This window comes from Columba livia, chromosome 11, assembly GCF_036013475.1.
Source record: "Columba livia isolate bColLiv1 breed racing homer chromosome 11, bColLiv1.pat.W.v2, whole genome shotgun sequence".
In the NCBI taxonomy this organism is placed as follows: domain Eukaryota; kingdom Metazoa; phylum Chordata; class Aves; order Columbiformes; family Columbidae; genus Columba; species Columba livia.
The window spans coordinates 3893764-3916449 of record NC_088612.1 but is presented as its reverse complement, the minus strand read 5'-3'; the positions used below and the strand labels follow the sequence as shown (position 1 = coordinate 3916449).

General features: G+C 38.7%; 1 protein-coding gene across 2 annotated transcripts in view; it reads right to left on the bottom strand.

The window, feature by feature from the left end:
* Positions 1 to 13433: 13433 nt before the first annotated feature.
* Positions 13434 to 22686, bottom strand: part of EFL1 (elongation factor like GTPase 1) — a 58413-nt gene continuing 49160 nt past the window's right edge. The window contains exon 20 of one of the 2 annotated variants that reach the window (XM_065075922.1): positions 13434 to 13993. In XM_065075922.1, coding sequence (XP_064931994.1) covers positions 13805 to 13993 — 189 coding nt within the window. In that variant the 3' untranslated portion in view covers positions 13434 to 13804. Of the gene's footprint in view, positions 13994 to 18142; positions 18484 to 22686 lie in introns of those variants that run through there. The other variant, XM_065075923.1, reaches the window with a different exon arrangement.

Below are 22686 nucleotides of genomic sequence, written 5' to 3'. Positions count from 1 at the left end.
CAGAAGTCACTGTCTACAGCACGTAATTCTGTACACAAAGAAAACAAACGGCACAGATCATTTTAAATACATCTGTGAGGTGGAATGCAATTCTGAATGGAAATGGCTCGACTTCAAAGGAGAAAAAAAATCACTGTTATTTCTTTTCCGTCTTTTTAGGAAAAGTTAGGCTGTTATCAACATTTCCTTAAAAATATTTTTAAAATGACAAATATATCCTATGGATTCTCATGGAGAAAACAATACTCCAAACAAGACACTGAAAGAATGACGTTAAGATGAAAAGGGTAAGATGACTATTTCAGTTTAGTTTTAGCTTGGACAGAGTACTACAAAACAAATGAACAATGGCACATCGGCTGCTTGCAAAGAACATGCAACCTTGCATGTGACAGCTACGGAGCTTCCCAAGAAAACATGGAATAATGGAAAATGGGCAAAGAGAGAAAGCAGCAAGCGGGAAGGAAGGAGAGGAAAAGGGGGACAAAGCTGATGTTTCCTACACTTTCACTACAGCCCAGCCAAGTTTCTTGAAGCATTTGTGGTATCACTGGGGACCTGGAACTGAATATGACTCAAAGTGGAGATGTAGTTATTAAAATTGTGATTAACAATCACAAGTGCAGGACTTGTGAAATTATGCTTTTCCCGTGCAAACAAATCCCAGAGATAGGAGCTTTCACAGATACTGTATTTGCACATCACTGCACACACTCATCAGCTACTGCCAAGCAGCTTCGCTTTTTGTCCATTTTCCCTTTAGTTTGTGATAAGATACAGATCACATTAATAAGCCAAAAAGAAGACATTCCAGCCTGAAAGAAAAATTAAAAATGGTCAGAAATAATTTCTACATTCCTCCAACTAGTTCTCAAACTGTCCAGTGTGTATACCTTGCAATCATATATTCTTAGGCACTGTTTTCTCTTCCTCTTGCCTGTGAAAAGCCATAGAAACATAACTCTGAACATGCAGAAGACTGAAAGTGTTTGTACACAAATTGCTCTCAAGACACAGGAGCGATCTGAAAACACTGGTTTGATTTGGTTGATTTTAGTGCCATTATGAGGCATTAATTAGGCATTAGAAATTAATATAAATAACAGAAAAGACCCATATCACCCAAAAGGTAAAATGCATACAAGTCAACGTATGGAAGGACCAAGAACAGAAAGAGGCTTTCCTTGCTTCAACCCAGTAATAGGCTGTGGCACTAATATCAAGTACTTAATATTAAGTACTATCACCCCTTGCAATGCCCTGGATGCCAACATGAAGGTATTTACTAGAGAAACTGACAGGCACCATTCACATGTATTTTGAGAAAAAACACTTTCAAGAAGCTCCACAGAAAATGTCATTAAATCAGAAAATGGTCTTTGTTGGCTCATGCAAATATGGCCTTTTCTATAAATTAAGGCCATTTGTTGTAGGTAAACTTGTACATTTTGATTTTTTGCAGTGTTCCTGCAATTTAAAAGTTGGTGATTGTGGAGAAGGGTCTCTCTTTGCTGTTGTGTTTCAGGCTAATTACTAAAGCTGTGTGGATCACAGAATTAAAAGAAGTTTAAGTTACGGCTCAGCTAGATGTGCATATTCTATGGGTTGGCATATAATGGACCTGTTAAGAACGTTAAATGAGGCTACGAGTATCTGAATTTACCAGCTTTAAAAAGTAGTTTTGAGCAGCTAAAATCAGTTACACATCCAATAATATTAATATAAGAAAGCGGTTGTTCCATACTATATATTTCTGCAGGTTTTATTAGCCAGGCCAGGAGTCAACATTAGTGATTTACAGTCTGTAAAAAGGATGATGTAATTGAAATGTGAAGGTCAGAATCCCCAAAGACAAATTATCTTAACAATAGAGTGAGATCATTCCATACACTTATCTGCTCCAAGGGGCAATAATCAAACAGACCTACATGTAAAGCCTGTGCTGAGCATTAGATAAAAAGCTTCAGAGGCAGCACTTTTTCTAACGTAATACAGTAGAGTGCTGTAGGTTTTGCTCTGAGCTTCACTCATGAAAAAGCTTGCTCTGCAAGGGTCCCAATCCCATTTAGTTTTGCTAAAACATTACAAAGAAAATGTTAAAGCATATGTAAGCTTGAACAGGTCTGGTTTCATTTCAAATAGAAGCACTGATACCTACATGGAACCAAATAATAGGGCTAATTTAAAAAGGAGAGCTTGCCTTTGAACTTTCATGTAAGTTTTAATACGCAGCTTTTACCTGAACTAAAATTCTACAGGCTGCTTAAGATCCAAATCTGCATAATGAATAAAATCCCCCATAGATTCTCAGCCAAAATAAATCAGATTACCTTATTCGATATAAGAGAATTACAACACTAGCTAATGTTAGCCACCGAAACAAGAGAACTACACAAGTTTACACTATCTGAGAAAACATCCACATTTTTGTTATTTCTTTAGTAATTTTTACATAATCTCACCGGTTGTATCTCCGTCAACATCCTCCTACGGGTATGGGGGGTGGAGGTCGCTGTGTTGTGGTAAAAGGAAAAGCTGTGCCTACAGAACAGGGAGTGATGCTAATCATCTGCCACAAGAATTAGCAAGTCATCAAAAATTAAGGAAGTTTTTAAAAATTAGGAATTAATTTGTAACACAAAGTCTCTCATTTAGAAGTGATAAGCATTGAATTGTTAGCTTGCCTTTTTAATCTCAAATAAATATAAATTGCTGAAGTTCAGTGCTTCTGAAGTGAAAAAGAAGCCCTCCACAGTACATTTAATGAAGAATTGCGATTGTGCTCCCACATGAGCCAACCAGCTTCCTGGATGTGGGTGTTTCATTTAAACTTCTAAGAGGACATCAAAACACATTTACATGAATATAGATTGTTGCTTCCGCTGGGTGATTTAAATGCATGTTACAGCTGTGGAGAAGGATTTTCTCAGTATTCAAAACACCCTTCTTAAGGAGTTATTAGGTTATTATTTCACATACATCAATAAAATTAGACCCATGTCTGAACCACCCTCAGAATCACAGAATCACAGAATCGACTGGGTTGGAAAAGCCCTCAGAGATCATCGAGTCCAACCCTTGGTCCAACTCTAGTCCGTTTACTAGATCATCGCACTAAGTGCCATGTCCAATCTCAGTTTAAAAACCTCTAGGGACGGCGAGTCCAGCACCTCCCTGGGCAGCCGTTCCAATGCCTGACCACTCTCTCTGTAAAGAATTTCTTTCTAATATCCAGCCTAAATTTCCCCTGGTAGAGTTTAAGCCCATGCCCCCTTGTCCTCCTTCCATTTCCCCTGTACAAGAATTCCACCACTTTTGCCTGACAAACATTTGGTGGCACATTCTGGGTTTCCAGGGAATGCTCCTCCAGGTGGTAGACGTGCTTCACAGCTATCCCACCTGATGCTATCACGGCATCCCAGCACAGCCTACGGGGTGTCTAAAATCAGGTTTTTCCATTACTGATTAATATGGGTGCGCTGGAAGACTGACAACCATGAGGAAAGAGAGATCTCTGTGAAATACGTTCTCTCTGACTATTCTGTCTACAAGGTTAGGATAATATTTTTTTTAAAAAAAAGGAAACAATACCGAAGGCTGTTCCTTTAGCAAGTGCTGAGAGTAGAAACTCGGTTTTGGATAGACTTCTTTCATGGAGTAGTTAAATGTTTGCTCGTGTTGCAGCTCATCTGTGTGGGTGAAGGTGAATGATGCAGCCCTATCAGCTGATCTGGGGAATGTGGTCCATTAGAGCACCATCCTGCCCTGAGGGACCCAACAGCGTCTATGTATGGAAGGCTGTGTCAATTAATGCTGCACAGACCGGTAATGACTTGTGATTAGATATTATAATACATCCCTGAGCAATCAGCACAGAAAAAAACACCCCAGGTTTTGCCACCAGTTCCTCCTTGGCTACACAATCCACAAATCACACATAGAATGTTGCTTCACTTTCCACAAGTACGCGTTTAGCTTTTTTAAAAACATTGTACAGCAAATTATGAAGTGTTCAAAAAGACATTTGCCAGGCCTGAAGGAAAAGAGAAAACATGGTTTTTGATATCTTGATGAGTTCCTGGGCTGTCCCCTATTTTGATATCTCCAAAGAAAAGCAGCACACTCTTTGGGAGCATCGCTATAAATCAGTGATAAATATCATCACCAAGAGGTTTGATATAGCAGCATCAGAAAAGGAAATACGGCATAATAGGGGAAGTCCCCATCTTTGCCTTGAAACTCCGAAAATATACCTATGACTCAAACGATTTGTTTAAATCCACAGAGTAAAAGGGATGCAAAATAAACAAATTCCCTTTGCTGCAAGTCTAAAAAAAGCTTTTTAGAGGATAACAACATAAAACCAACATAGCTCAAAGTTATGGAAAATATGCTTTGATTTGGAAATTAACAAAAGCTGCAGAATTTTGTAAGTATCAGGAAATCATTATTTCTGCAAACCTCCCCTGTAACAACTCCATCAACCTTTCCAAATTAATAGTTGTTGGACCCAAAAGGCCTTTGAACCTACCAAACTTTTATTTTCTCTCCTATAACGTTACCTCTGGTTGCACAACTTCTGCAAGTGAAGTTTGTAATCGTCTTTCTCTCTTCTGGCCCTGATTACTGCTCCATCTACAACAGCATTTGTTGTCAACAAAAGCAGAGTGAAAAGCTTACACTGTGACTTTTTGCCCTTTCATTACTTAGTCAGGATGACTAAAGCTGATCTGAAATACTTTCAAATTGATTTTTACAACTGAAATATCAAATAACAACTTGTCATTTCTCTCCCTTTTGTTGAAGTGCTGGATAATAATGTTGTGCAAGACTTCAACATTAAGTGTGTCTTTCTCTCATTAAGCCAAAAAAGAAAGGCAATGCCTAAGAACCGCTGAGAGAAGGAAAGCTCTGGTTCCGTTTTCAGTCTCCTTTGGTATCTCTTGCACAGTCCCCTGAAGATTTAACCAAAGCACTTTGGTTCACAGAAGGGATGACCTGAGCTCCTCTAGGAAAAGCACAGTACAAACACACTTGTTTGTTTGCTCTGAGGTTGTATTTTGAGCAAATCTTTATAAAATGAAATCCAAAGTCTAAAAATTAAAATAGAATGAACTATTCTTTAAACATTTACCCTGATGAAAAGCAGGGGTAACTCAGTATAATTCCAGCAAGGAGGGAAGAACCAAGAGGAGCATTTCCCCCCGCAGTATTTCAGCAGATTTACTGTCAACCTCCAGCCCTTTTGCTTTGGATCATGCAGACTCAGATCAAGAATCGAATCTAGAGAAAAAGGCATCTGTTCAGGGACCATTAGCAGCTCTTTGTTTTATAAAGCGACCAACATTTCCAAAGGATTCAACATCTTTTCTTTTTAAATAAGGATTTTGCAAGAAGCTTATCTGCAATGAAGAAAAGAACCAACAAACCGCCACCACTTTATAAAAAGTATTACAAAAGTCACTTTTACAGTTACAGTAAAAGACCACAACACAGACATTAAGATTCTGTCCTTCAGAACCACAGGCCTTTCATTTACTTGGTGGTTTGGGATTTTTTGTTTGTTGCTTTAAAAGTAAAAGCCTATATTTGGGGGTTCTCATATGCATTTGGTTTTTTCTGCCATCATAGCAAAGCTGCAAAAATGTTCACGTCTTTCTCTAATTTGATGCCAACATGAAGCTGGAATTTTTTATATATTTTTTTTTTTTTAATTAAAGAAAACAGAGATTCTGATGAAATACAAGACCTGAGGTTTTTAGGAAAAACAAAATATCACAAGATTTGTCATAAAAATATGGTGCTGGCAACAGTAACAGTCTCCTTATGCACAGTAGCTTGCTATTTATAGGAGTGCTCACAAGTCTGCAGACATAATTCTGCTCTCCAGTAATAAACCTATGAAGAAAAAAGGCCCCGATAGCATTATCACAGATACCTGCCACTCTGTAAATCAAGAACAAAATCAAAGTGGCACAAAAACCAGATCCTCATCTGGCAGAAATCAAACAGAACTTAACTGAAGTCACACAAGCCACAATGCATTACCCAAAATGAGATTCCATCTTGATAGTCCAATGTGTATGTCCTAAAATCTGAGGGTTAAGCTGCATTACGTACCACACTTGCACGTAATCAGCTGCAAAAGGAGTGCAGACCCTCCAGAGAGGCAACACAAGGGAGTGGATTTGCCACACCGATGCAAATGCCACATCAGTCTCACGGCTGCACCAAAGAGTGTCTGACCGAGTACGTACGATTTTCATACTGTTCAGTGATTCTTTCAACTGTTCAGTGGTTTTCTTCACTAAACAGCTGCTTTGCTCCTTCCAGCCAAGGTTAAAGCTAATACCCCACGTCAACTCTTTTGGCTTCTGTTTTCCCTTGGCTGCTTGCTCACAGCACATACACTGGATTAACACTGGAAAATTTGTCCCTTTTGCTTGTCTAAGACTGAATCACCCATCATACGACAATGACATTGCTCAAGTCCAAACATCAAGGCCTAACTTCAATACTAACTTTGTTCATGCAAGAGAACCTTAAACTTACCTCACCTTACAGACATGTTTAAAAGATCTGACGGTTTGACGGTTTTTTAGTCAGCTATAAGGAAATATGTAGCTTCATTCTTTCTGGCCAGAGAAATGTTACCTGCAACCTCTAGTGCAAAAGCAAAGCCCAGCTTGTCAGCCACCAACTCTTCTCTACACAGTTAGGTGTTTTCCTTTGTCAATATTCTCTTTGGCTTGGAAGAAAAGATGTTGATAAGCTCAAACACAGGTGACAGCTGTCAGAAAGCAGGACAGTTACTCTACCTCCCTTCCTTTAGCCCAAACTCTTGTAGCCCAGGTTGGAAAAGGCTTCTTCATGTGCTTTGGGTGCTCAACTGAGAGAGAACCACAAGAGCAAAAAAAAATCATCAAGGACTTTCCCTTACAGCATTCTCTTACAAGAATTGCTCTGTAATTTCATGACCCTGGGCCCCCACCTTCATGCAGCCTGTGGATCTCAGAACAACATCCCTTCAAATATCCTTCCATGCAGTTCTTCAGGCTCCATCTGTCCCAGCAGCAAGATTCAATAGAAGCCACAACTCACTGCTGGGTCCTGGCAGAAAGGGATTTAAAACATTATTTAGAGCTGCTTTCTACACAGTCAGCAAACTGGTACCCAGGGAACTGCTGCTGCTGGGGATGTGCAGCTCCCTTACACCATGCTCCCCAAAATGATCAGCCTGCCACAGTCAAGGAGTTTCTGTGACGTTTACAGGACAGTGAGGGAGACAGAGACATGAGCTCCAGAGGTTTGTTTCTTCACGCTTTCCTCCGCAGAGACAAGGCCACCCAGAAGCCACACTCTGAGTGGGAACGGCATTCGGCCTGCCAAGGCAGCCTATCTGCCATTTAGCACACTTGCATACTATCTACTATTAAACACTTCTGCAGCAGCACAGCAATCTCATTATGCAATTAGAACAGTTACTGTAAAGGCACCCATGCGAATGCGATGTTATTTTTTTCCACTGCATTTTCACATTTCTTCTCCAGCCTTTCCCTTTCACACCAGCTGCAGTCGAATTACTCACTAGCCTTGATGCTTACAATGCTGGATGTGATAGGAACAGACTAGACATTGTTTTAACATGAGAAGGTTAATTTAAAATAACCTTCCTAAGCTGTTCATACTGCATGACAGCACCATTACAAGGAGGAGACATGGATTCATAAATAAGATCAGCTTTCAATCCCCAGACCAGTGATAGCAGCACTTGTCGTGAACATACTGTGCCTCGTCTCCAGGGGAAGCGCGGCTTCAGCTGCCACTTCCACAGCTCCTTCTGTCACTCACTCCATGAAGCAACGCCAGCTTTTCCTTCTGAAGAGCCATTTTCTTGACCTCCTAAAAGTAAATGCTACCATGACAAGAGAGGAAAACGCAGAAAACAAGTAGCTGCAGGTATCCTCCATAGCATGCCTGCAACTGTATTTCAGCACCAGTTGGCTCTGGATCAGCCTGTATCACAGAGCAAATAAATCAGCCTTTGCAATTAGGTTGATTATTATAAAATCATCATTTAAAGGAGCATTGGAAAAATTAAGGACTTAGGGCCAAACACATATATTAGAGGCAACCAGAAGCCACTGCTTAATAGTTCTATCACTCCTGCCATGACAATTCTTGGGGGTTTTTTGTTATCTCAGTCCCTACTCCTACAAGACTGACTGAGTTTGCATCCTCCCCTTTGCACAAAGCAGGAGTAAAATCTCAGAGCACTCAGGCAGTAAGTCTAGCCAGAAAGTTATTCTCCCCTCCGATGCAGCAAAGGAGCGGGATTCCTGAAGGAGCCATGGACTTAAAGTCTGATAAGTCTGCCTTTCCATCATGAGCACCGTTCTTACAGCTCCACTAAGGACATTCAGGCTTGCACTGCATGGAGGCCGCTCCAAACCCCTTTCTTGAATCCTACAACAACAAGACAGCCAAATGTTCCTTTTTTTCCAAATGCTATGAAATCATTGCTATAGCAAAAAATGCTTTTGTAAGGCACACCGAGTTAGAAGGCCACGGATCATTCTGTACTAACCACCTCTAAAAAGCTTGTTGGTTACTCCTTTTTACATTAAGATTGTGGGCTTTTATTTTTTAAGCAAGTTATAATCCAGAATTGTTGGTTTCAGGACAATATGGATACACGTAACTGTCACAGAGGGACCATGAAAGCCCAAAAGTTTCATAACACCTGACTCTATGTCTGAGGCCTTTGCTACAGCAAAGCAAATGACAGAATATTCCAGGATAGAAGTTTACACTGGCACAAATCGTTCAGAAAGCAGTGAAACAAGAGTGGTTTATTCGTTACCTGACTTAATTTATTACAGCGTAAAAGAACCATATGAAAACTGCTGGAAAGAGCTCTCCACAGATGGGAAAAAGCCAGCACTGAATTGGTGATGATGATCAATCTGCCTCCCATTTGTAATTCCACTTGAGAAGATGCATATTTTAACTGTGCTTTGTAGCCACTTCACAAAACAGCAGCACAACATGACTGAATTTCCCTCCCCCTCGGCGGGTCGAACCGTGTTTGTGAGCATGTAGGAAATGCAGCGTTTAAAAAGGCTATAGATTCTTTTGACAACAGGTTCATTTTTGCTGTATGTGCAGATTACTATATACTGTTAGCCGTTTACATCAGCAGCTTTTTTGGGGGAAAAAAAATGCATCCAGATATCTCACCGGCGAACAGTGAGACGTGGCACTGTTGTAAGGGTGAACACAAGCCTTTCGTATGGCCATCAAAAACTCTAACAGGAAAACACTACTGAATTTTGTTCCCTTCCACCCCCTTGCTGATAATAAAAATACTCCTCTAAAGAATCAGTGGGGGTTATGGAGTTAGATCCTTGGTGAAATAGGAAATGAAGGAGGAGAAATGAGTAGGGGGGGGAGGAAGGATTAATTAACAATAAATAAATAAATAAAGCTCCTGTAGGAAAACAACATCTGTTGAAACAGAAACGTCTCTGCCAAACAGCCCAAACCACCCTACTGCATGGTATCTGGTTTTTTCCTACCGTTAGTCATGGTTTGCAGGAGTTTTATAAGCACAGAACGATACAGCTGTAAAAGACCAATGCCCCCCAAACCCTTCAGTTCAGCTTATTAATAGAAACTATTAAAAAATCAGTATTAATTTTTATCTTGTCTACTTTTCAGTAGATCCAAACTAGCACGAAACAAGTCAAAAAGCACACACAATAGAGAATATGATTAAGCCACATCAAGTAGAAAAGAGACCAAAATTCAGAAATATTGCTAAATCAAAATGGCATTTACATGTAAATGTTTTATATTTATAAAATAAAATGTAATATATTTATAAAATATAAATATAAATATATTTATATAATATATTATATATAATATATATTAGTATAGGCATAATATAATATAATATAATATAATATAATATAATATAATATAATATAATATAATATATTAATTTTTATATATAATATATAATATATAATATATAATATATAATATATAATATATAATATATAATATATAATATATAATATATAATATATAATATAAAAATAATATATTTATAAAATAAAATATAAATATATATATATTTATATATATATGTTAACTACTTGTCTAAGCTCCAGGCCTACACTGAGTACTCACGTTAACACAAAGTATTTTGCTTCTCAGGGCTGTACTGAAGAAGCGAATCACATTTGAGGAGTAAAACTGCAAACTGGTGAAGAATAGCACAATAAAAAGTAAGTGTATGCACTTTTAATCATCTTACAGACATGTCTATGCATGGTTTAAAATAAGAGATTCTACTCCACATTCTGCCAGCCTTTCCCCAACTTCACTGCATCCCAAGAAGGTTGAGTTATGGCTGTGGAAACGGCATCAGCTTTTCTTAAAAACACCTTATGCCTGGTAACACTACCAAAGTGGATGTTTTTGTCCTAGACCCCTCAGTCACAGCTGAGATGTCATAAGTGAATCAAAATAATTCAACCGTAAGCTTGAAGATCAAAACATTATAGTTAAAAATTAAAGCACTGTTAGAGACAGGAACATGTATTTACTTGGCTTTCTGCATATTCTAATAATATCCATATCTGTTGGAGTAGTGGGGTAGGCAGGAAACACAGGAAGCATATATTCCTGTCTGAAATTGAAAGCTTTGGTTCATCCATGCTTTTTAAAATACTTCTTACCTCATCAGAAGTACAACGTACAGTTCAAATGTTGCATTTTTCTCTCATCTTCTTAGTGCGGCATGTGATTTTATGAAGGAGTGACACGCTCTGTGTTCCAAATATTAGTGTATCATATAAGAAGAGTTAGTTCCTAAGGTTAGCGGGGAGTCAAGAGATTGTATTCAGACCTAATGTGGGAACAACATGTTTTGATACAGAAATATTGTGCTTCTCTGGTGTCTCTGTCCTCACCAATTGTAATATTGAGGCTGCAGCTGAAGTCCTAAACCAACATGGGAAGACGGGTAGGAAAGAAAACACAGCAGGGATTCCAGTTACGCTTCTATTTCTCTTTTGGAGTCCTGCTTTAAAAGTGAAGTTTGTTGAAAGAAAGCAAGAAAGAAATCTGTGGAAAAAAATGGTGAATCTCCTAAGATTACTAGTGCTTGTGAAAATGAAAGATTTGTAAAGCAAGAAGAGTGGCCAGAGACAAGAGAAAGCAGCTTGCTGGCCACTACTTGGTCTTTATTCTTCTCTAGGGAAATAATTTAGATTATCACCTGGCTTGCGCAGTGAACAGTTACCATTCTCTAGCAAATATTACCACATAGAAGCTGACTGTTGCTTTCATACATTACCGGCTGTAAGGAGACTTGAGTCTACTAAAGCCAGTAGAGCCCAATCACATTGAGTGTGTACTTCTTAGAAAGTTAAAAGTGTGCTAAACATTTACACATATAAAATATTTTAAAAGCTGTGTAGGCTTATTTTAGATATGTAACATACTTAGCAATAATGCTTGTAATGGAAAGTCAAATTATACAATGGCTAGCTCTCAATTAAATCATTCCATGGCTTGCTCCATCAGCAAGTTAGTTATCCTGCTTTACAGAGATTTGCCAAAATTATGTCATATTGTTCTGTATGTGTAAGAAAGCTGGAGTAAAACAGCTACATCAAGTTACTTTTTGAATAACCTAGAGAAAAATGGTTAGAGATTCATGGCACAAAAGCAATTAGATTATCTTCTCACTAGTAGCTGTTACTAAAGAAAACAGATCTCAAATATTGCCACTAGCCCTTCTTGCAGGTTGGTTTGATTGTCTTCTGCTAGTTAGTGGAGTTTTTGCTCCCTACAATTAACAGCGTTGCCCCATTCTGGATCAGTTATTATCTTCATGCTGTTCGAGGTGCAATCCAAAAATACGGCATAACAATAAATGACCGCTATTGTTAAATATTTAAAAATCTATGTTAATGCGTTTTCTTTTTACTTCAGTAAATGACAGTTAACAATTACGCAGTCATAACAGTGACCAACCATCTCCACATCACCTATTCCAGCACCTTTGTGACTGGAGGCCAGACACCCCTAACTCTGTCTCGCTTCTAGCAGGCAGGGCAGTGATATTAGCCAAGATCTCATTACAAACATTGATGTCTCGACTGTTTTTTTCGCAGGCTGCACTAAGTTACCATACCTTGCACGGCTATAGCAGCTGGCAGTGCCCAAACCCTCTGAGTACGTTGGTACAAGCTCTAATAGGGTTGCTGTGCAGATACTCCTTGAAAAACAACGGCAATTTACAGAACAAACCTCCTAAGGAAGGCAAATATTTCATTTGCTTGAATAATTCATAAATACAATCTTAAAAGGAAACATTTCCATAATGAAAGCAAACAAGCTGGAAAAGAAAAGGCTGCTATTTAAAATAAAAGTTAAACATTCAAAATCATTCTACTTGTGAAACAAGTAACAGTTTCCTATAAGAAGCAAAACTGATACGAGTAAGTTCTGCCTGCTGCATTAATTGACACACAGAGAATACTTATTCAGAAAGATCAAGTACCAAAGGAGTACAAAGCAAGCACAAATTAAAGAAATAACTATATTTTGTAAAGAAAAGGACAGCCTATTTGCATGGTTATCTGAAACAGAACTCTCTGCAATTAGCAAAGACAAGAGGTAGCAGGAAGTCAGATTTAAAGACTTATTTCCCATTCATCTAAAGAAATACCACAAACTCTTCAAGGACACCTATCCATTTAGTCTTAACCTTTGAGAATTCTTGTCATTTCCTTTTACAAATCTAAGTAGCCAAATGAGAAGATAATTAATGCATCACGTTTCTCTTCTACTCAAGGTTTCCATTTTTCTTAACTAAAACTTAGGCCCTGTGAGGACCGTATTTCTCGTTAGTCTTGGTCTGTATCATTTGGGAGCATTCTGCATCCTAGACACCTGTAAGCAGCAAGACATTTTGTATAGTTTTGCAAGTGTTTCCTTTCACTGAATTCAAGACAACAAGCTGAATGGGCAGAAATGTCTCCACTGGTCCTCAACCACACAGGACTGGCAGATGTAGCTGTGTGCCTAGTTCAGAGATGGCAGCTCCCAGCTTAGGATAATCTTATGATCTTTGTAATAAGGTGTGTCCTAAGGAGGGAAAAGAGACAAAACTTTGTTGGTTTGCAGTGCTTAGTCTTCCAAATGTGCCGGTTTTGCCCTCAGATTTAAAGAAGGTACATTGCTGCTGTAGGTGACTGCTCATGTGAGAAATGGGGTAAAACAATTAGTTTACAAACTCCTAATAGGGTTACACCTATTGGCATATAGGTAACTATAGAAAGTACTGGTGAGTAACAAATACATTGCAGAAATGGAAATAAATTTAAAAGACAGAGTCAGAAACATTAAGGAGCTAAATTCAGTGCATAGTTTATTTGTAACGAACTAGCTAACCAGCTCTAACTGTAATTACATCTGATAAATCATATAGAAACAAATGAAATTAGGAGTTCCTAATCCTGTGACAGAAGGTTCAATACGGCAGTCAATTTTAAAAATTCAGACCAACTTCAATGAATATGCCTATATTTTATTTAAATAAACAAACTATTTTCTCTGTATAAAAGTTGGAAAGACTTAAGTTTATTGAAACACAAGCCACAGACATCATGGCATGTAAGAAAGTGGTGTCAAAGCAAAAAGTCCAGATGAAAGTCTGAATCTGCTGCATAGAAAATAATCCACTCACACTTAGCTGAGTCAGGCGAGAAAGGAAACGACACAGCTACTTATTTCTACTGAGAGTTCTTTGCTTTTCAGCATGTTCCACAATTTTCTCTTCTACATAAAGTCCCTTTCGCTTTCTTACTGCATTCATGTACTTGCGGGCCTGGTTCTCTGAGTCTGCCTTTTCCCCAAAGTGCAAATATTCTTCCTCAGTGGTTGGTACCCAGAATGGGTCACTTGAAATGATCTAGGAAAAGAAAAACATAATAATAATACAAAGGTTTATTAGTACATTTCAGGTAATCAGTCTCCGAAGTAGAAGAATACGAAAGTTGTGCAGATAGAGTTTTCTGGAAAGGCTGTAATTAGCTATGTCGACAGAAAACAAGAGTTAAGATAAACTATGCAGCACTTGCCATAAGAAACCCGCAATAGCTTTTCAAATTCAGTTGCTTTCATCTGCAATTTTTTCTTTTAAAGCAAATTTAATTGCCAATCAGCAAACAATGCCAAACAGCCTTCAGAAAATTCTCAGTTTTAAATAAAGATTTCCTTATTTAGAATATTATCTCACTACGATTTTATTAGAATTTATAAGAACTGAGAGTTTTTGCTCAGTTCTGTGCACCATGTTCTCCAACCCCTATGAGTTGGACAGATGGTTTAAAAATCATTGTTTCTGGTGCTAACATATTTAGTGGAGCTGTTCTTGCAGCTTAATATCTCAGAGACCGCCTCTAGAAGAGATTTCAGATCTAACAGAGAATAACTGGACGCGTCTTTATCCCCAGTTCATCCTACAGGCCTCACCCTTCCCAGGCTACCATAGAGCGTGCCAAAGATCTAGTTATCTTACAAAGTCTTAAAAGCTTTTCTCATGTCATCCTGCACAGCAAAGCTACAACATTCCCCAAGAAAGAGATATTTACTCTCAACCTTTGGGCTAAGCAGCTTTCACACAAATTCTAGGCTTAATGCTGAAGTGGCTGCCCAAAATGACAATTTATTCCATTACTGGTAGTGACTCTCGCATTACTTTTTCTCAAGCCATCTGAATCATTCAGGCATACATACTGTTTCCAGAGCAAGTTATGGTGGCATCTGAAAATTTCTTTTAGAGGATCATACCTATCTGAATGGTGTGAACACGCTGCAAAAGATGAGGTTCATTAGAGCACACCATTTGTATTACCACACCACGGTAAGTAATGAGAAAGAGGAAGCCAGATCTACTGAGTCAGTTGGAACCCAGGCCATCAGCTGGGCATCTCCTTTAGGAAGTCAGCAAATGTTAACATAACCCTAATACACCTACACAGAGGTGTTACTGACACTGCGATACAAAAGAACTAGAAGGTTTATAGTTTTGAAAGTTCTGATTGTGTAAGTGAAGGTGAAGGCAGAGACCAGACTGTCCCTCTCGTATTCACATCATCTCAATGAATCAAAGCAAATGCATATAGCAGGTGGCATCCATCGTTCCCCATATTCTGTTAATACAGTGCAAGCAAGCAAAAGGAAAAAACCTTTTCCGTATAATGCTCAAAAGCACTGTCATCACTTTGCTTACAATAGTAGCTGTCAGAATGGTGAGTCTGGGTTTCCTGGAATCAGAGCTGAGAAGCCTTTTAGGGCCAGAGCTATTGTTTGTATTCATGGGAACTGCATAGGGATGACTCTGGAATCTGCGACAGAAATTGAGTTTTTGTCTGGATAAAGTCCCTAAATAATTAATTAGATTCTAAATGGATTAATACTTCTGGAATATGATGTAGCCATTTAACAGAAGGCTCTTACTGTGGATCCTGGAATACCCACAGTATCAAAGCAGAAAAGACACCCACAAAAGTTATTTATTCTATGTTGCATGTCGCTTCTTATTTAAAATTATTTAGGTGTTCCTGTATACTAATTTTTCAGTACAAAACTAAAACATATAGCCTAAGATTCATTTTAAAAACAGAAATGTGATAACAACTTAACAGAAAAAGTTACACTCCTAAACAAAAATTTCAAGCAAAACAGCACTGGAAATTCAAAATAACATGCCTTCACTGGGAGGCACTGAGCCAGGGAGACAAGCAAATTATCACAGCCAAACTGTTTATAGCCCAAGTATAACAGGTAAAAGATGTCAAGAAGAACCGGTATTAGAAGAAAGACACTATAAAACAAATGATGCGATGGTATTATTAGCACGATGGTGAAATACGTTTTTAAATACCACCACACTTATCAAACACACCATGACTGTTTTGATAACTTGATCTTTTTTTTGGGAAGTTTTGCTAGGATTTGGGAATTTTTCTTAATACCAGCACAAACTAGCCACTGGCCTATGCTTAGTTGTTATTCAACACCAGAACAATCTGATGGGGACAACAGTGGCCTTAACTGCAAACTGCCCAGCAACAACACATGAAACTCCTTCAAAGTGAGCCCGGCGGAGCAGCAAGACAGCTCCTGCTTCCTGGTTAACACAACCAAGTATTTCTACACTACATCTGCAAGGCTGTTCTGGAAAGTGAATTATAAATCAAGGTTTGTGTAGCTAATCATTGGGCTAACGTTGACTCTGTTAGAGAACAAGTATTTTCCCTAAATGCAGCCCATATAAAATGCAATACAGTAAAATGAATTAGTGCACAGCAGCTCATAGAATTCTCAAATCTGTTATTGCAAATGCAATTCTTAGGTGATGGAAATGTTCCTTAATAGTATTGTTTAATAATATCTTCATTGATCTACTTTAAAAAAAATATATCACCCAAGACTTTTATAAAGTATGACTATAAGCAAATCACTAGAATTCCATTATACTTAAAAACAACCAAATAGTTAAAATATGTGCTGAAGAGTGTGGTCCATAGCTCACTGCAGAACCATGAGCCCACTCTAGGTATAAATAAAACATTGTTTATAATGAAGTCCGTTGGGAGTTGGTATTTCAAAAGAAGTGAAAAGATTACTTCAAATACTCTAAGTGCAAGGGTATTCTTGAGAAAAAGAAACCATTCCAAAGCAAGATATTTCATTAAATATCACAACTATTCAAACCAACACACCCAAACAATGAAGTCTCCTAAGACTTGTTTAGTAACAGGCAAAACAGCTGTCATTTTCTTTTAGCCTAACAACCTACACATTAATTATCCAAACAATAAATGCCTGTACCTTTATCAGAGACATAATCTGAATACCTGTAACAATCCATAAAAATACAAACACTATGAGAGTACTAAGTTAATATTCGAAAACAATGCAGTGTGTACTAAATTCTGCTAAGTATTATGTAAGCTAATCAAACTTTTTAATAAGATTTGAGTTAGAACGGATCGCTTTCAATTCAAGAGGACTTGGAATTTTAAGCCTTAATTTGAGGATGATTTATTATTAGTATTTCGGTGGCACCCAGATGGCTCCACTAGTGATCTGAGCCCCATTGTCTAGTGTGTTTCACAAAATGATGGTATGAAACAGTCTGTGCCTAAGGCAGCCTAATTATGCAAAACAGCGTTGAGAGAAGCATCAAAAGCAAACAGAAGGGATCTGCCTAGTTCATCCAAAAGGTCAGGCAGCCCGGGAACACAGCCACGTTCCTGGTAGCATTTCCCCGACTGGTCCTTACTGCCTGATGAGGACAGAAAATTTCTTTGGAGACAAATATCATCAGTGTGGAAAATGCTTTAGTTGCACCATGAATTGGAAGAGCAGTTTTACACTGTCCGGTGAAGATTTTATGACCAGCAAGCAACATTTTGGCCTTTGTGAACTGCTTAATGAGAACTGCCAAGAACCACTCAATTCAGTGTGATCGGGCACTACCCCTAACAGGGCAGGAAAAACATTATGCCAGAAGCTGTTTTTCAAAAAAAAAATTCAAAAGATCTATTATGCACAATTTCAAAGATGATACAGGCTTCAGTGTATCGGAACAACTTCTACCTTAGAAAAGTTGATGCTAGAAAGATACTTCAAGAACATATTTCAAATGGTGTCCGTCACTTAGTGATGACACAGACTATGCAACTTAGAGGGTACGGCTGATATGCATGTCTTAGATGTCTGAAGCAGCCCTGTCAAACGGAAACTACCTCTACCTTTCAGATCAAATGACAGAACTTTGCAGAGGTGTACGTGAAATGTGACCTCGAAAAACTGTTACCTGCTGGGTTTTTGGTAATACGCTGGGTGATGGTGTAAAAGAGCTTCTGCACTGAGCATAACCAAATGGTGCAAGGTCCTTTAGATCCTGGCGGTGCGCTGCCACAACAGGGAACACCAGGCAGGGTACCCAGCAGGACTGAGGAATGGGGGAGGCTCTAGCACTGCCTTGTACGTTTTTGGGATGTGGAACAGCAGCATGGAGGATACGACAATCTCCAAAGTGGACAGAGACTGCACTGCTCCTGTGAGCTCAGATCCAGAAAGACCCATGATGTCAGTACTTAGTAAGCCTTTCCTGGAATTTCACACCCAGTGTGATGTAGAGGTACCCAAGTGATGGGCTAATCCCTGGATTAAACCAAGCAGTTACCGAGTCAGGAAAGCAGCACTGTCAGTACACGTTTCCCAAGTCATTCCTTACCTCCATGTGAAAGAACATAAGAGATCCTAGAGTGGTGTTGCAAGGTGATATTTGGCAACTTCCAAAGCAATCTCCACATCAACAGCTGCTTTCCATCAGCCGCAGGTAAAACAGCGTAATGCTAGCATATAACTGGGGGCTGCCACAGCCTGCAAATGTAGGGAAGTCTGAACACCATTTTTAAAGTGATTTCTATTCTACAGTGTTAAAATACTTTTGCTCAGCAATATACAGTTGAAGAATAGGTAAAAATTATGATGAATTTTGCCATTCTGCTTTCAAAGCAGCCAGGATCTCAGCCTGTCCTTGAAAGGAACCACGATTTTTAAAATCTCAAGGATAGATTCTACAAGTTTGCATCTTTTCTTGGTGGTTGTTTAAGAAATGATGGGGTCTTACTGGTTTTATTCAGTGAAAACCCCTTTCATCACAGGTGGCTCGTTCCTCTGTAAGCCTTTACAGGCTCCAAATGCTTCCTATTCAGAAAGGAAGAGAATATTCTCTCTGCAGATCCAGCTTCTCCATTTTGCTGCACCGGTTCCAACACAGGGGAAAGCAGATATCACCTCCTTTCCCACTCAGGAGTAGAGCGACTGTGGGAGGTGCTGAGCACCTGAAACACTTCCACAAAACATCACGCTGGGCATGAGGATTAAGTGGCAGAGGGTGGGAGGAGAAATATCTACAATATGTTGAAGAACTTTACAGAAGCACCTACACATAAATGCTCTCAAAACAAAAACAAGTCATACTTATTTTGTTAAAACACAAACTTTCACATTGTACCAAATACTTTGTGTACCAGCTCGCCTGTTTTATAAATAGCTAATCTCTATACCACATCCTGAAAGGAAAAAAAACAACAGCTAATTTTCAGCCTCCCTTTTCACCAATTGTTTGACTACCTTGTAGTCGAATCTTGGTTTCCCAGCACGCTGCCACTTTGCATCACTACAGAACAACTGATGTATCAGACAAACAAACACAATATATGTTCTTCTCAAGATTATAAGTACTTTTATATAGGCATTTAAAAGAAAGCCTGAAAACAGACTGCTTTCTTCATAACTAACTTGAAAAAAACCTCCCAATTTTATTTCTGTTTTCCTTAGGAGTATTTTATCTCGACAGCTCTTCATTGTAAATTACAAGGTTTGGCAAAAATACAATTAGGAAAAAAAAAAAGAAAAAGAGAGAGTAAGCAAGACAGATGGAAGTTATAAACCCAACAGAAAAGTTCACTTATTTGGTATCTACAGCCATTCTGCAAAAGCTTCAAAAATCCCCAAAAATATCCGGTTCATAACTTTTTGTTTTGCTTCCGAGGTTTAAGGGGATACAGAATAACTTGCAGTCAGACCTTAGATGTTTAACCTACAGAGATGTATTAGGAGTGCAGAGTTAAATGAGTATCCACAAGTATTTCATAATTCAGAGATCCCATTCCCAATATATAAAGGGGATGGCCAAGGCCTTAAAATGCCTGAAGTCAGATATGAGAACTCCTCCTCCAGTAAATATTGCAATAAGGAACATTTACATGACTAGTTATAAAGCAAACTGATACAAGTTTATTTTGTCTTAAGAGCATAATGCTTGTTTGTTTCAATCAGTGACAGCTGAGCCTTAGCCTTGACTTCAGTCGGTAGCTACAAACAGGAATCTGGGAACTGAGGAGAGGAGACGTGTGGCTCTACTGTTGCATTTTCCCCTTTTACTTAAGAAATGTATTCAGAGGGAAAATTAAAGCCACACCACTACCACATTTATTTACTGTTTTAATTAGCTCCAGATGTCCTGGCCAATACAATGAGCTTTTCTTATTTGAAAGGTTCCAGGTTGCTCCTAGCATTCATTTACGTGCTTCAACTGTTACTGGCACAATGATGTATGCAAAGTTAGAGTTCAAACCTAGCAGAGATTCACAGACTCCTAGAGTCTCTCTCATTACCTTAGTCTGCTTCCTCTTCAATGCAGGCCTAACAATCTCATCCAGCAGCTTCTATATTAAGCCCTCATCTGAGTTGTAAAATGACTTACATTTTGACAGGAATGAATTAAAATTCAGAATATAAAACTTCCAGATTCAGAATGCCTCATACTCTTCTGACTTACTACATGCAGTCCTCCTCTTACCTTTCTCCAGAGCCCTTAAGAATGACAGAATGATAGAATGATCATCTAGTTCCAGCCCCCTGCCATGGGCAGGGACACCCTCCACTAGACCAGGCTGCTCAAAGCCCCGTCCAGCCTGGCCTTGAACACTCCCAGGGATGGGGCATCCACAGCTTCCCTGGGCAGCCTGTTCCAGTGCCTCACCGTACTTGAATAGTGAAGAATTTCTTCCTTATATCTAATCTAAATCTGCCCTCTTTCAGATTAAAACAGTTACCCCTTGTAGAAAGTCCCTTGTCCAGCTTTCCTGTAGGTCCCCTTTAGGTACTGGAAGGCTGATACAGGGTCTACCTGGAGCCTTCTCCAGGCTGAACAACCCCAACTCTCTCGGCCTGTCCGCACAGGAGAGATGCTCCAGCCCTCTGATCATCTTTGCATCCTCCTCTGGACTCACTCCAACAGGTCCATGTCCCTCTTAGGTTGGGGGCTCCAGGGCTGGACGCAGCACTGCGGGTGGGGCCTCAGCAGAGAGGAGCAGAGGGGAGAGTCACCTCCCTCCCCCTGCCGGCCACGCTCCCTGTGGTGCAGCCCAGGGTATAGCACATTCTGGACACTACTTTACTTAGAAGGGACACTGAAAAAGAATTCAGATTGAACATGTGTTTACAGTGTGCCCATTCCCTACCCACCCCCAAGAAAAGAAGCATGTCTAACAGGCAATCATTATGCAATTTAAAATATGTGAGTTAACAGGAATATTATATATTCTGCAACTTTACAACCAGTAGACATCTTTGACAACTTCCGCACTTGCTGAGAATTCAATCAGCATCTGAATAGAGCCACATGCATTTTTCTTTTAACTATAACACAGATTTCCCAAATGGGATTAGAGCTCCATTATTCTAAGCATTGTGCAATCACAAATATCTTCTTGTTCAAAGAACCTTATGATTAAGATAAAATGACATGACTGAGTGAAAGATGTAACTGCAAAGAATCAAGAGGGAACAAAAGAAGCAGATTCAAGCAAAAACATCCAATAATTGAAGGTGTGTTATTAATTCAAGGATTAAAAACATACAAGGAGTTCATAATTATCCCAAAGTTATAAATTTCAAACTAAGAATTCAGGAGAAAGTTTATGGAGAAATCTAAGAAAATATGGCCAAGTAACCCCAATACACTTAATATTTGCCTAGGGATATTAGAAAGAAAAATACTTGGCTAACTTTTAAAATTAATTTATTTAAACTGGGATGAAACTTAAAGCCCCCATGAAGGGTTGGCTGCTGCCATCCTCTACAGGCAGGAATAAATTGTATAAGCATGACAGAAGAAATTAATAGAAAAGGTGTATCTGACAAGACAGACCTCAATATGTGTATTGTTTCAGCCCCTGCGGCTGGAGCAACCTGAATTATACAAATACATTCATTAATTGAAGAAAAAGAAATGGTAATTTCATTTCCACAGAGATCAAAATGGCTTCAATTAAATGTAGGCTCTGTCACTGACCTTCCTATGTTTTACTCTACAATTCATACTAATGAAATATAAAAATAATTTAAAAATTAATTCAAACCTAATTTCTTTAGGCATGTGATTTCCATGAGATCAAGTGTTTAAAAGTTTACAAAAATACCAAAAAGTGTCTATTTCACTATCTGTGAAACAGGGATAACAACAGTTTAGAAGGAATCGGTAGAGAGAAATACATGTCCCAGGTACTCAGTTAATGAGCTGAGCACACTGAGAAAATACCACTGACAGAATTAAATCACTGTCAGGGAAGGGTTTGGATAGAATGCAATTAAGGCAGCAACTAGACACTCGGTAACATAGGAAATGCAAAAATAAAACCAAGTAACTACTGCACTCCCTTTCCTTTTTTAGCACTATGGAAAAATAGTATAAGATTACCCAGAGTTCACATCATGTTATCTAACACATTGATACATTGAATAATTGAGATTCAAATAAAATGCTGCTGTTTATCATGTATATACATAAACCACCATAATTCATCGGTAGTGGCACAACGTCAAAGTCCTGCCTAATACCTGATGAAACACGAGAGGGTATTTAATTTATTTGGGGGTTTTGTTTTGTTTTTAGCAGAATACAGAAAGAAAAAGCAGCAGAGAAAAGCTCTCATGTGATCTGAGACACAAACCCATTTTTTTCTGGCTTCTCTGTCATACCACCATACTGAAAATTCTATTTATTTAGCAATT